General features: G+C 41.6%; 1 protein-coding gene across 1 annotated transcript in view; it reads left to right on the top strand. All coding sequences in view use genetic code 11, as the record gives it.

The window, feature by feature from the left end:
* The window catches only part of EGR_01149 (Tyrosine-protein kinase PR2), a gene marked incomplete at both ends in the record, with an annotated part of 47,337 nt that overhangs the window by 20,325 nt on the left and 10,981 nt on the right, over positions 1–16,031 (top strand). The window contains 5 exons of the mRNA XM_024490398.1: positions 4,700–4,882; positions 6,469–6,660; positions 9,890–10,331; positions 13,463–13,700; positions 14,734–14,918. Coding sequence (XP_024355217.1) covers positions 4,700–4,882; positions 6,469–6,660; positions 9,890–10,331; positions 13,463–13,700; positions 14,734–14,918 — 1,240 coding nt within the window. The remainder of the gene's footprint in view (positions 1–4,699; positions 4,883–6,468; positions 6,661–9,889; positions 10,332–13,462; positions 13,701–14,733; positions 14,919–16,031) is intronic.

Here is a 16,031-nt window from a genome sequence, read left to right as displayed (position 1 = left end):
CTCTAAAGAATTCGTCACACGTTCGAGTATGCCAAAGGCGGAATGGGAAGAGTCTTACACCACTGGCGTAGTCACCCAAACGTGAGAAAATGCAAATGTTTAAATGTAAGCAAATGTCCTTCTTCTGCACTAATGTGTTTAACGCTTTCGTGTTTTTGATGGTTTTGTAGTAGCTTCCCTTGCATATGAACAGGCTATCTGCAACCTTTCACCACTATCCTCCCTTGGACCGTGTCGTTTCGTTAGATGTGACACTCATGGCATATCATTGGGAGGAAGGAGTATTCCCGTCGTAAATGTCACAAGGCATTTTGGCTGAACATTTGCAAGAGATGACATTCTCTTTAGTTATAAGGTCACATCATCACACTTTTCTCCTCATATCCGCACAGCTCAACCATTTGAAGGCATGGTCACTCTTTTCCCCCACCCAACACTGCTAGAATCCTCCCCCCCCCCCCCTCCTATTTCCTCCTTTGAGGAATGGTTAGTTGAGAGCATCACGTCCTCATTTTTCTGAACTACTTGAACACTCAAACAGGACTGCAAGCAACTCCTCCGTCTCATAAATGGACAGAGACAAATGCTCTTTTGCTTTGATTGGACTTTGTTCCCTCTTGCTCTGATGCGTCCTTTAGAATGTCTCCTCTCCCTTTTCAACCCTCCAATTGCGTTTCACGTCATCTTCGCTCTGCAGCCAATGAGAGACTAGGTTGTGTGCCTGTAGAATCACACGCGTGGAGTGATACCAGCCCAGAATCCGGCCTTCTATAAACTCACCCGCTCATGTGTTACTCATCAGCCTTGCTGCTACTACCAATCAGGCAACAAAGGTGAATGAATGGGTCCTGACTCTTTGCAATACTTTTCTTTTGCGATGTTGCAGTGTACTATGCAGCTAGTGCATTCGGGGTGATTATTATTCTGGAGTGAGTTTGTTTGCACCTTCTACCAATGCAACGCTTCGGTCATCCACGAAGACGTTGTAGGGTTTACGAGGCCTTTTTAATCCGTTCACATTGAATCGAGTCTTACTGTTGCAAGAGACTCAGGACTGGGGTGATTGCGTAAGGCCGACGTGATTTCCATAGATTCAGCCACCCACAACAGATGCCTTGGTGCAATATACAGTCAGCAGTGTAAATGTGAAATAGGCCTATCTGCTACTTACACTGGTAAACCAAGTTAACAAAAACGCATTGGCGAGAATCGTCTGAAAAGTTTCTTCTTGTCCGAATATGAATAATTTTGCCCTATATCTACTTTTAGTGATGTGCATTCAATCCGTGCATAGACTGTCTACCACACGCAATTCTGCCTGCTCATCTCTCCTCACATGCACTAGTGAACTTAATCATTAGTTCAGATGTATAGATATTTTCAGTTTGTTTGCATGTGTGAGATACTGCATTCCACTATTTTACCATAAAAAGCACTGCATTAGTCTGATTCACTGAACTGTTTAAGCCTCGAATAGTACATCACGTTATGATTCTGGGACCGAGCTCGAGAGTTTCGCTAGTTAAAGATTATTTTAAAACCACTTCTTCCTACACCTTTCTTGCTGTAATACGGTAGCCTCAGTAGGACAGCTATCCGTTCCATAACTCCATAGCTGTGTACTTGTTGCTTCGCTATCATAATTGTGCTAGACCTTTTCAGGTCTTGCTTCGGTAGGCGAAAACAATCACACATGCACAGGCTGTCCACTCATTATTGTCCAAGTGGCAATAGCATGCCGGAAAAGGGAACAAGGGTGGATGTGGGTGTGATCGTTTTCTCCCAATGGCCTCTCAGGTTGCCCTGTGTAAAGCTCGTAACAATCATAACTCATATTTCTACTTTTGGCTTCAAAACCACCGCAGAATTCGTTCACTTTTAAGGCGAAAGGGAGAAACGCTTAGTCATCCCTTTCTATGAGGGATAACTATTTGTGGCGTCATAGGGCGTTAACGTCAACAGTTGCGTTTGTTTTTTTAGTGGGGTTGCCACCTCCGGTCCACCCTAAGAGCCCATTTTCATGCACATTCGTTTCTCGCTTTTGTTGGCTCAAGAAAAGTGTACCCGTTAGCATTCTTGCACAACTACCGGTAGAAATAGTGGTGTTAGTTGTACTTCTTATGACTTGGATTCAAAAACAGGTGGACTGAGATAAGCGGTTGTACCAAGCGTGTTCTACTGCATAGCATTCGTCAAAAATATCTTTATCAGCCTCCATCTCTGGTGGTTCTTTGTCCCCTTCGTTGGTGAGCTTATTGAAAACCTACTGAGAATATTTACGATCCCAGAAAGACTTTCCTACTTTAACGCTCTGGAACTCCCCTTTTCGGAACTTGATTTTTCAGGCATCCTACAATATTTCCCGATTTGTAATCTTGTCGAGTTCTCTTCAGTGACTACTATGATGTGGAGAAAAGGTCTTGGTGTACTTACAATCACGGTAATGTCAAGGTCACCGAAAATCCTGTGCATACGTGGAGATGAGACCAAACCACGACTCAGGACTTCAGCTAACGGACGTCCACTCAGATACTGTGTTCTGGTTGAACATACGTCGTCGTCATTAAAAGCCACGTTTTTTCGAAGTCGCATTCCTTTATCACTCTAAGTGGATTCTCGACAGTGTCTGTGTTCAAAGAAATAAGCACCAGTACATAGCAGCGCCGTAATAGTAAGTCGTATACATTCTTAGGTGTACCAATTGCAGCATGAGTGTAAATTAACTCTTGGAGTTGATTTTGAAACGAGCCCATAACTTTTGGTCGACTGCTGATTGAACATTGGGATACACCTGTTTACCTGCTGTGAACGATATAGTTTGACCACTAAATTTCCCTTGATGCGTTTTGCGGTGTGCAAATTCCCTCACACTTGACTACCACTGCAGCCTAGCTATTGAATTGCAGAAGCGTAACTTCTGTCAGTTTGTTTTCGCATGCAGTCAGTTCGTATCAGTCGCTGTTACGGAAAAAGTAGCAGTTTTTGTTGCATTCCCGATAGTTTGGTCTAAGAAGTAATGTGATGGACGGCTAGATGTTTTCAATTTTTACTGATTAGAAGGCTGAGATAAGCCTCTATCCCTTGCATCTTAGGATGTAATTGCGTTTATTCATTCCTGCTCGTATTGTGTCTGGGTTTTTGAACCATTCGAACTCCACTTTGGGAATTGAAGTGGTGAATTAAATCCAATTTTTAGATCCATGAAATGCAACCATGGTATGAGATGTTTCTTGTAAAATCCAGCTCCAGATACCTTCCATTTTAGCAAACATCTTTTGTTGCATTACTAATTGGATGTCTGCTGGCGCAATATGGCTTGATGCATGGATTGTCTGGTCATTTGAAAGTATCGTAACTCGCAAACTCTATGAGTGATCGGGTTTCGTGGGCTTCCTGTCCCTTTTGCACTTCATCTGTTGATATGCATACCATCAACCCTTTTGAAGGAATGGCGAAACGACCGTGCTGCTAGCGCCTTCGGAGGCTTGGTGAAACCACCTACATGTCTCGTGCAGCTCTACTTTTGAGCCGTTAAACCACTACATTGCCTGTGATAAATGTGCGAAAAGTACGGAGACTTTGACGTCTTCTTTAATAATGGTGCCGAAATCTATTCTTGTTTTCAACCATTGGTAACGGAACTAGACTGTTTGTCCGATTCTCAAACTGCTGAATGTTTGTGGCATTAATGAGTACATGAATTCCACTGCAAACTCATCGAACACATTCATTTTAACAGGTGCGCCTCGCTATGCTTTTACGCCTTAACTCCCAGTCGATGAACGCACGTGAATAGTTGATTTGTTTTTGCCACCAAATATTATTGCACCAACTCATCTCCCGATTCTCATTCAAAATATTACACAAATTTCTACTTTTTTGAAACAGTTAAAAGGAGCATGTAGACGAGTACGGGGCGCTTTCAAATCAAACCTAAACTCTTAATTCCTCCCTGATTTCCACACTTGGGCCCCCGTGGTGGTACTAAGTTCTAAGCTTGTCCCTCTACGAACACCGCTAACCGCCGCACGCGGCCTCACACGGGATAGTCCAGACACCGTTGGTCAAGGCGCCAGGCAACAGTGGCAGTGTACACGTGCAACAATCTGCGGAGGGTGATAAACGCAATCTCTTATCAACGAAGGCGTAAAGGCCTGCGGAATGCTGCAAGTGATGGTGATGGGGCGCTCTGACACCTAGCAGAAGGATATTTGGATGATGTCACTGCTTTAAAGACTGTTGTACATCGTAATGACTCCCGTTACACAGCATTGTTTTCTGTGATCATTCAGTTTATAGGACAGCTGACTGCATAGAAGAGCAATCTATCTGCAGAAATGATGAGCATAGTCATTTAACAACATTTTCAATTTTGGGAGGTTGTGGAAAGGAGCCTCCTGGAACGCTTTAGCCGTATAGACAAATATATCTGTAGTGAAGCCTTTTAGATACTTGTTGAGGACTGGAAAGTGTGCAAATGTAGCATCGGTTGGGTTTTTTAAATCAATCATAATTAAACATCAGGTGGTGCATGCCTGGGACCGATGCGCTATTGCTAATACATAATGATCGCATTCAATCTGGCGAATTTAGTTCTGACGTGCTTTTGACATGACATCATTGTCAGATTTTTTACTGAAATATTTCAGTAGTGTCGGTCTCTACTGACAAAGGACCTTTTATAAATCAAATTTTTTAGGGATCATGGCGGCCGGCGTCCATGGGTAGGCAACTGCAGGTGGCTGTGAAGGTTCTAGACTTGGAACGCTTCCCCACAAAGATGGACGACTTCCTGAAGGAGGCCGCTATCATGAATAGCCTAGACCATCCCGACATAGTTCGATTGTATGGCATTTGTGTTGCTCCCAAGTGTCTGCGATTGGTAAGCGGTTTATTTGCCACTTCACCACCTAACCCTAGTTTAAATGCATGATCTAGCTTTATATGTTGCGCTCATTGCTTTCTCAACTAAAGCCAAGCCTTTTCCTAACGGAGCTCTAGTGAAAGATCTGTGAAGGTTGTGCTTTGTTAGTTTAAAACTTCTGAAAATTTGGACAAAACCACCTAGATATTACACCGCTACTGCGACACGCTCACAGAAGTCACGAATAAGACTTGGAGGGCGATGTAAATAGCCATTTCGTTCAAATCTCAAATCTGAATACACCTGGCTTAGATACTTCATAGATATAGGGTTTACTTTTTGGGTAAGTCTTCTTATGTACTTGAATAATCGTTCTTATGGAGGCATCAAAGAAGCGATAATTTTGTCAAATCACGAGGCTCTAGCTCCCATTTTCTAGGAATTTTGCTCTCCCCAAAATTGCCCTTCTCTGCTCCCGTACCCTTTTATACTGTATGCTAGAAAGCTCGACAACGGTCATGTGTTTTGGCGAATTTGGAAAAGATTATACCCCTAGAATATAACTTAATCCTGGATTATTTTGTCAAAGTTGCATGATGAGGTTGGATATGTAAGTTTTTTTGTACTTGTCACTCAACCTTCGATGCTTTAGGAATTTTTCGAGTGCTCCTACTAAACTACATGTGGCAATTTTACACTTAACGCTTATACATATTAGTCAATTCAGATACTTGATGTAATCTTCGCATAGATTAGTCGTTGCTACTGCTTTCCAGAGCACTGGGCGCTCATGTCATAGCATCAGAAGATATGCCCAATGAGCGTTTCACATTCATCACCTAATGGAGTCCAGGCACATTAAGGACTCATTTGAATGATGGCAGTTTTGAGTGAAATGTTTGTTGAAATGTAATAAGAAAACTAAAATGGTGCAATTTTTATTGTTAAAGCATGGAAATACATTGATGTGACTGATCCCCATGGAACACTGTTGAGAAAGGAAAACCTGCTCAATTCATTTCCTGAAAGGTCCACCCGGCTTTGGGATTCTTAACACATTGAAGCTTTGGTTGTGATTCACTTGCGGCTTGCTGGAGGTCAGATGACATTATGTGGTTTTAACTTTTCTTGTACTAATAGTACAAGGGAAAATCTGTTCAGTAAAATTTATGTTACCAGACAGCGTCTCTGAGCAACATCCTAACTTCGCTCCAGTTTCGCTACTCCTGTCTGGGTGACTTCAATCTTTTTGCAGCCTGGAGTGTTGTCTAGTATTCTGACCACTCATAATTTACTGTCTTATGATGAATGGTTTCGATTTGGTTACTTTTAATCTCACTCCATTGCTAGCGGTTTTGCATGACCCGAGATTGATGTATTCGTCGATATTTGGCGCGATTTGAATGGCTCCCCGCAGACTCAGCCCCCCACATCGACTACCTTCTTTACAGCATTTGAATGTAGAATTCAGCTGACGGAATCGGGATGAATTTTATTCTTTTGGAGTGGGTTAGCCGAAGCTGCCATAGATGATGCATTCTTCTACAACTAATATGTTCAAACATCAATCATTAATAGTCATTTTCTCCTCTCTGCTCTGTTAGGTGACCGAACTTGCGCCTTTGCGTTCTTTGCTGGAGTGTCTGCGCGAGCCCGATCTACGTACCTCTTTTCCCGTGGCCACGTTGCACAACTTCGCCATCCAAATTGCACGTGGTATGGCCTACCTCGAGGAGGAGCGTCTGGTGCATCGCGATCTCGCTGCACGCAACATCCTCGTGTTCGCCAAGGATAGGGTATAATGTTTAAATTTACAACAGTTATTAGAAGTTTTGCAGCACTTCGACATTTGTGTGCCCTTTTCCAACTTAACACTAAAAATCGGTAGTTTTCGGAATACTGGTAGTTTTACATCCTTTAAGGCACTGGTTGGCTTGAGAAGATCCAAACATTTCGAATTTGTATCATTTGAAAATGATTTGTCTCAGGTTTCTTTGCGCATCAGTAGTTTTGGAGCAATGGACCCTTTGAAAAGGTCTCGTATCATTCAAGCTACTGGACAGCTGCGAGAACTCTGAAACCAATTTATTTTATTTCCTTTGGATGCTGTAAGCAATACTTTGGCTTGGATATGAGTTGTTTTAGGAAAAGGCATGCTCAGATTATGGACACACTTGGAATGGTTTCGTCTTTCAATCTGTTGAACCGCTTCAAGAAATGCGAAACTCCGGACTTGCCTTACTATCCCTGCCTCAATTCCAGGGTTATGGATAGGGTTTTTTTTCGGAAAACTTTGTGCTCATGTCGTGGCCACATTTGGAAAGGTTCCACGCATTTCAAACTGCCTCATTTTTTTAGATACCGACTGCCTTCGGAAGCGTAATCAACTGTAACACTGAATTCTTCTTTTGAAACCGCAAATCCTTCGTAAATATGGATCAGTGGATTCATTTATGATTCAGATGCTGGCAATCAGACTCTCACACGCGTGAAGGATGCAGAACTTCATGCGAATGATCTTCAAAAGCTACAATTTAGTAGTCGCCAACAGTTATGAGGAAGCGGTTTCAATTGGCTGTTATAATTGTTAGTGCTTAGGATTCAAACTCCGGAAGTTTCACACCTTTCAAATTCTTCCTGGAAAGTTTCAGGACATAAAAAGGCAATTTTGTGACTTTAGCTAGTTTAGTCAATACCGATGGAAGGGTTTAGCAGAAAAAAACCTTTGTGATTTTCATGATCATTTCTTTTTAGCTTGGATATTACTGCACTTAGCTTTATGAGGCTTGGAAAATTTGCATTTTTTAAGTGCATGGAGGTTATTCTATCCGGAATTTATTTCAGACTCAGTGGATGCCAATAAGGTTTGGTAGTTGAATGAAAGAATGGATTTAATTACCCTTTTAGGGCATTTCAGGTGTGCGTGATGTCTTTTGCAGTTGGTACCAGTGAATAAATGGAATTAATCTCATTCAGTAATTTGCCGCTGAACCATCTGTTTTGGATGGTCTACGTTTTTTAATGTAGAAATGGCCAATAGGTTGATGCACTCGCATGGCACTTAATTTTATGGCGCTTGCCCTCTTCCATTAACAAAGGGCGAACTTCTCCACTTTGATTGGCTATTCACTTTGTAATGTCCCAACTTATCTCCCGTCCTTCTTGAGTACCCTGCCAGATTTTTTCGATTATGTAATGGGGTGCTTGATTGTTGCTTGGATAATAGAAGCTTGATTGTCAACGTTTGAACTGTTAATTTTCAAGCATAAAAGTGGTCTCACTGCACTATTTCCTAAGTATTTAACTCATTTTCTCTACTTTCCATCTTTTTTCTTTAACACTGAGGTGTGGTGTCTTTACCACGGTCAATACCCACCTTTTACCTTTTCATGATTCAATAGTGTTTTCACTCATGGAACGCCTGTTAATTCTCGCCATTGACTAACTTATGCTTTACGGATTTGATTGAAGTGCGTTTCACTTTTTTGACTACGCTTTCCAGCTCTTTCTGATCAGTCTTCCGCTGTAACAGCGACTGCTGACCAATACGTGAATTGCTTGTTTCATCCTCATTGCATTGCAAGACTTTGTGACCGCTATTTTTAACTACAATTTACAAGGGAGTCCATTCACTGATGCTCCAAAATGGGCCTCCACTATCACAATTAAGAAGCCCTTTTTGGCTCTTCCTTTTGGAGTTTGCTAGGCCGACTGTTAGCCAAATTTATTTTGTTTAGCCGTCCGACTTCTTATTTTACTTACAGGTCGTTGCATTCTGTTTTCTATTGAGGTAGTCGTTTGAAGATTATCCGGGGCATCTTATACAAAGATGGCGACAATGTCTGTTTAAGTGTCAGAAGCTATCTGTATTATGCACGATTTTAAAATGTGACATGGCTTATCAACCATGTTGTATTTTTCGACGTCTTACCCCCGCCTTCAGTGACTTAGGCCACGGATCATACAAATTTTAACGAATTTTTCTTATTCTTTGTCGCTTGTGGTTGCCTTTGCACCGGAAATGTGGGGGAGTGGTTTGTCAGATTTTTCAGTCTTCGGACTTCTAATGCTTGGTTGAGATCTCGTCAAAAAGGATTGCAAATTGCATGAACCGCATGAAAAGAGGGTCATTGCATTCATTGATGGTTTGCAGAGGAATGTAAAGCTAGTGTTTTTTTGAAATTTAATGTAAGTTAAAACATGTAAATCGCAAGATTTGAAGATTTTCGATATTTAGTAAAATTTTTATGCTTGTGTTAGCACTATTATAATACTTTGGCATAATTATATGCCCTAAATTCATTATACTTTACTTTTTAATAACTCGTCCTGTTCTCTCGATATGAACCAACCTCCTCCTTCACCCAGTCACTCGGGTTTAGACCAGAGACACCGTGGGCCTAACCTTTTTCTCCTTATCTTCCTACTCGGTGGCTGTTATATATACTGGAATCTTAACAGCTCCAACTGATAATGGCTCTTATTTGAGTCTTGTCTTTTTAGTGGACTCTTCTGTAAACAATAGTTCTGAATTTTGATTTCCTGAAATGCTTAAATAAATTTTGTAGGAACAACTTTTAGGTGCGTATGTTCAGTTTTTTCGCTTGCGATTTTCAAAATTTTATTGCAAAGGGTTAGAACAAATTAGCTGCTACTTGGGAGGTTTCTGATGCATCGCAAAATTTCCCATGCCTTTTGACGCTATTGTGGGTCTGGTCTGTTTAAAAACCGAAATTAACGCTTCTGTATCTTGTATCTCGATTCAAACCTTCGGGTTTTCCTAGACATGAGGTTATTTCAATATATCTCTCATGATTAGCCGGTCAAGTTTGCACATTCATTCTAGTAATCTGCTGTTAGTGCATAAATTTATTGTCAAACACTTGTCTCATATCCCCTTGTTTTATAATGCGGTTGTAAAAGGTTTGTTACTTATTCGTTCACTCCCTCGAAATTCACTTTTTGATCTCGATATTCTAATGGGCCTTTGCAGAGCTGTAGGCCCACAAAAACGTGTTTTTCAAGCGCAGAGATTATTCAATCAGTATTTTGCGTCCAATCGTGCATTCCGAGTCACTTGTTTCGTTCATCATCTCGTTGCAGGTGAAGATTGGTGACTTCGGACTGAGTCGAGCCCTGCAGTTGGGCAAGTCCTACTACCAGACCAACTTTAACGCGAACCTACGCCTGCCGATCGCGTGGTGCGCACTGGAGGCCATCCACGAGTTGCGTTTTACCAGCGCCAGTGACGTCTGGTCCTATGGGGTGACGCTCTGGGAGATGTTTACCTACGGTTTTGTCCCCTGGGCGGGCCTCTCAGGTCGCCAGATCCTCGAGGCTGTCGATGTGCCAAACTGTCGTCGTCTCACTCAACCGGACGCCTGTCCGGATGCTGTCTTTGATGCTGTTATTCGTGCCTGCTGGAATCATGAACCCACTTCTCGCCCTACCTTCGCTCAGCTCGTCGGTTAGTCACTTCTACTTTATTTGTCCGGTCGGTTTCTCATTCCATCGTCTGAAGGGAATTAGCGAAGCTATAGTTAAATTACATGGAAAAAATGTCTGTGTGTGTCCTTTCGCCGGTTATTAGAATTTATGATTACTGATCCTTTGCGCCCATTTTGTAGAGTAAATCCAGGTTTCTAAGCTCTCTCCTTTATGATATGCAGGGTTGTGAAATATTTTTGTCATGTGTTAGTTTCATTATGCAGCTTTTGTCTGCACATTAGTTACTGCTCTCAGTCGCCTAAAAACAACGGGTCAAGCCATGCCGACAAACTGATTTATCTGTCTTACTTTCCGCTATTGCCTCTGTGTGCTGCTAAAGGTTATCTGTCAATCCAGTCAAATTTCTACTCCTGGTTGTCTGTGCATGATATCCGTGTTTCACAAGGAAAACTGCACCATGACGCAGCACAAATCGGACTGAAAAAACTCCCCGAGCCAACTTGTTGTTAGGGTAAAGAAACATCTAATCCGCTTTTTTGCATTCTTGGCTTTTCCTTTAACGTCAAGAAATTCTATATGATGGATTAATATCAAATTTGGGTTCTCAAATTGTGACTGCCTTACCTATCACTTGATGTGTGCCCTTTTGTTTTTTCTTCACTTAACCTGTGGACAATCAGTGGATTTTCCTTAAGACTGTTATTATTAATTTATTATATTGCCATTCCAACAGATTTTTTCATAGACTAGAAATACACTACTTAAATGCTATGACATTATAAAACCTCGTATTATTTCAAAAAATAAATACTTTTTACGGAAATGAAACGACTCTGTATGGTATCCCGAAAATCTTTTGGTAGCTGTTTTAGCTGACAACTGCCGTAAAACGGTTTGGTTCATCAGTAAATCGTTAACGATAGGTACACGTCGTACTCTAATAAGACTTTTGATGCGAATTTTGGATGACGACAAGTGCTAAAAATGTCTGCTTTAGGAACTCACCTTGCATAACTGCATGAGTCGTATACGCAACCATTATAAGCTGTCAAATTGTTCAAGCGCGCTTTTGGGTCTTGTGCATTTGGCTTTGGGGAACAACTTTTTTGTCCCTGAATCCCACTTTCCACTGCTCATTGGTTTGTTACATGGCCGATGATAATCGGATGATTTTATAGTAGAATTCCGCTGCCAAAAGTCACTTATAGCATTTATGTTGATTTACAAAATTTTCTTGGCAAATTCCTTGAACTTATTTATCTATTCCATTTGGATACCCAATCTTCAAACACCTGTTATGTGACCTGCAACGAAGGTGTAGGTGCCATCAGCCAAAGGTGCGAACGTGTTTGGTTGGCTGGCTAGCGTGTCGGTCGTTTTTGCCTTTAAATTTGCTAATATGCACATGTCTTGAATTTCGAGCCTCTTGAAGCCCTTCTCTTTCACAGAGCCCAACGCAAAAGGGTGAAATGAGTCATTGAAAAAGCACCAGCACCTCAGCTCTTCTCGTGACACGGCTTTCGGACGCTATTCATTCAACATACATCGTCTGCTCGTACTAACAAATGCTAGGATTTTCGGAATTTCCCATAACTCACTATCTGTCTAAAAACTAGTATTTCCTAGTTCCATTATCATGGTTTGTAGAACACGCGTGGATTAGTTTACAGGAGTCATCCTATTCATGTCTAGACAAAAGTTTAACTGACTGCGTATTTTTCGCCAGTATTCTGACTCACATTGCTTTAATTAGGTGTTCTACATCATTCGGCCATTTGATACGCATTTCTGGCCAGTTGGGTCCATTCATTAACGCCCCGACGCTGTTAAGAGTGGTTAGTCAATCCTAGAGTGTGAACGCTGAACACGTCACAGGTGCGTGCTGTTGGAAGTGGGAACGACTTTATTTTAAGATGACTGCGTCTAAACGGTAATTTTTCACTCAGGAAATAATTGTCTTCATTTATTATCAGTAATTACTTTGACAGTTAACTGAAGCAAAGCTAACTCCTTTGCTACTGTGGCAGTGTATGTCTAGCCCGTAATGTTTTATAATGGGCGCTCCACTGCCTTTTATCGAACTTTAAGTAACTATTATCATAAGAGTGTCTTGTAGGACCAAATTTATGCAAAAATAGGTGACCCCCTTTATGCAAGCTCAGCAGTTTTTCATCTCAACGTTGAGGTACCTTGGTGGTTAGATTTGTGAGCAGTAAAATCAGGAAAGCACCTGGAAGTTTATTTTGTAAGAATTTGGGGTTTATTTCCTGTTTCCTGTCTAATCTTCACTCGTGTCCACTCAAATTTATTGGTAGTAAAAATGCTATATCTATTTTCACATCTTGTTTGAAATCACAACTTTTTTTCCTGATGGAACTGCTGCTGTAGCTAAGACAGAGAACGAGGTACATTTCCTTATTGACTGTGGAAGCGTTGCTACGGAACGCGATTGTTCTATTCATGCACATAGTATTCAGGGTTTTGAAATAATCTCGTTTTACTTTCGTTATTTATATAATACAGCCTTTTTGAAATATAAACACTTGGAACTTCAAGTAATTTGCCCCTTCCTTACCCACATCGAGAAGATATGTTCAACTTTGTCAATTGTGTCATATTTTTGCTCGAAGTTGAAGTGATCATATTCATTTCCCTGGTAGAATAATGAGATGCGCTCTCGTTACTACGTTAGTGCCCATTGTTACGATACGTGAATTTTCCCCCCCACTTACAGAAAGGCACTACTTGTTTTCCCAATGAATTGTGATGCAATCGCCTACCATAGGCTCCGCACTTCACATTTGAAAACCTACCGACGGACTTTTTCCTGAAGCGAGGTGCCAGAGCTCGTTGACCCTAGGGACTATGTTTCGCATGTTAAATATTCGACATTTCTTACCCATTGTATTGTTCAGAATCTGCTAGATGATATGCCCAGTGCACGTGTAAAAGCTGTAGACGGAATCTATTAATTCTCCCTTTGAATAACTTGACAGCTGTGACGTCTATCGGTGTGCATTTTAATTTCAACGAACACTCTTTTCCATCTCATTGCTCACCCCTTCTTAGGGAATGTTTTTCTTGTCTAATTGTATCTTCTTCGGGATCACGATCTCATTATGTTATTTTGTTGATCCCAAACTTTGCTAGAAATGCTGCCCCACCTGAGTCCCCAGGCGTGGTGCGTGGTGGAGGATAGCGGGGAAACGGAGTCGACTTTTCCACGCACAGTGGAGGACATTCGCAGCCTGCTTACTGAGAATGCCCAGCAAAATGGCAACACAGACGCGGACACGGGTGCAGATGACACCACTGGCTCTTCACAACAAAACAATAAGACCTTCCTGCGTGTCCGTGTTGGTGAGACTGTCTATGTGCTGAGCAAAAAGTACGCCTCTTTGGGTTATGCAAGTTTTGTACATTGCTGAAGGAATATTAGCTCTTTTAATAATTTTTTGCACCTATTTTCACGAATTTTTACGTCTAAGCCGCACAACTTCATCGTTTACTACAATTTATTAGCTGTTGGAACTTTTTGATTTTCCTTTCGTTATCTGAGGCCGTCTGATGAGCGCAAGTCAGATTGATTCCTTACATCCGCAAAAAACGCGTTAGGTTGGGAACCATCCAAAATGAGCTCGGTGTCACAAATATGTGACGTGCTCCTAATCAGATTCTGATAAAGTCGTGCCAGCTCCTATCAGAAACGAATTAATTGGGCTTAAAACAACAAAATAAACAGTGTGAGTCTGACCTGAGGGCAATTGCATTTTTAGCTCTTGAGCGGCAGTTGAATTATTCTCTTCAGTAGTTTCTGGGCTTCGGAGACATTCGAATATCAAAACATTTTGGCGATTGTGGTGATTTATTTCCCTCTGAGACCTCGGTAGTGAACGTGATGAGTTGCTTGACGTCTTCAGGGACTTACCTTAAGCCTCTCTGGGTAATTTATATATTTTAATTCTAAAAAACCCCATTGAAATTCCTTTCTAAGCAGAGGAGGGAGAGTGAGCTGTGGGAATCACTGGAGTGTGTGTTAAGTAAATTTACTTCATAAAAATGGATTATCATGCTTTTACAGATTTATTATTTTTTGCTTAATTCACAGTTTAATAGATGTATGTCTTATTTACACGTCAAATTTCGTACACAGAGATCTCATTTTAGGCCCCTATCAACTGTTTTCAATTTCGTTAAGATTTTTCCAACGTAATTTTTTTTCTGATGCTGAAGAAAAATTACAAAGTCAATCATGTTTGAATAACTGGCCGCATAATCTTCTCTCATAGTGGAGCCTTCTCATAAATCTGATAATAATGGCCAAGTGTCGTTACAAGTTTTGCTACAAAATTTTCCGTCTGCGTCGCTCGAGCAGGTTTAGAAACACCGTAAACCTTCTGTAACTTGGCGTTGTTTTACAGGAATCCAGAACTGTGGAAGGTGGTGTCACATTCAACCTGTCAGGTTGGCTACTTACCTCCTGAGAACCTGCGGATTGTACCAGATACCACTGACTCCACCGCTCTGAGATCGAGTGGCACCAACCAGCATCAAAACCACTACGCCAGCACTCTCTCGAGGATGCGTCTCCGTTTCAGCCGACGGGGTTAGTTGCCTGCCTTTTTTGGAAGGAGCGATTCAATTCTACTCGCCCCCTTTGTTCGCCATGCAAGAATTCTGACCTCTGTTCTAGCTTAGATTATATTTAGTTTTGTTGGGATCCTCTTGAGGATTTTTTAAATTTTCTTTTGAACGAAATATCATGCCATCATGATTGTGGATGAAGGGTTGTGCAATTAGAACAAAAAGCCTTTCGTTAAAAAGTCTAGAAGACTTATCCATAGTATTACTGGAAAGAATTTGTGGGAATATCTCATGAAAGTTAGCAAGACGTGTCTCTCCTTCAAAAAATTGTTTGGGAGAGCGTAGCTAAGTTGTCGCAGTCAAATTGGCCAATGTTCAATTGGAATGTTCGATTCAATCCGATGCTTTAATTTTATGGCAGCACTACACGCAGTAGTGGCTGCCAAGTTTTACCTACCTTATGCTAATCGGCGCATATGTGGGCAGGTATAAATGCTGTCAGCCAAGGCAGTGGACAACAGTGGTAGTGAGTGGGGACATGGAACGACCTGTGCTGATAATAAACGTCAAATCTGCAGACGTCCACTCCCACCGAAGACTTCAAGTGCGTGCAGTCACTCGGCCATGCGTCTGGTCGGCGTATAACCTGTCTTGAAATTACGCAAAAGCCGAATCTTTCCGTTGGAAAGGTGCACACACATTCACGGGCACCTGCGGTTTCAAAGAGTTAGTGCAGCCTGGGTGCCAGGACAGGCAGACTGTCCTAAGGTCGTTTAGCCGAAGCATTCCAGAAAATGATTAAATGCTGGAATGGGTTTGTAAAGGCATTTGACTGTATCAAAACGCAAAGGAAATTTATGCTCCCCGAATTTAACGATCCCTGTACATTTTATCGCCTGTCGTTTAAAAACTTTACTCTCTGATGAGGATATATTTGGATGCTTTGTTTATTCGGTCCAACTTGCGAATGAGGCTTCCTACTCCAGTTGTAAAGGTGATAAATCCTGATTGCTCTGCTCTGTCTTGAAACAGATTTATAAATTCCGTAGGATCCGAAGTCAATCTACCAGAACATGGCCGTGAGTCTGCATGCTCTTTGGCACCACCCGCAAAACTACGCCCCCCCCCCCCCCCC

The sequence above is a fragment of the Echinococcus granulosus genome (genome assembly GCF_000524195.1).
Source record: "Echinococcus granulosus chromosome Unknown EG_S00004, whole genome shotgun sequence".
NCBI lineage: Eukaryota > Metazoa > Platyhelminthes > Cestoda > Cyclophyllidea > Taeniidae > Echinococcus > Echinococcus granulosus.
The sequence above is the reverse complement of the archived record's forward strand: the minus strand, read 5'-3'. Positions and strand labels throughout refer to the sequence as shown.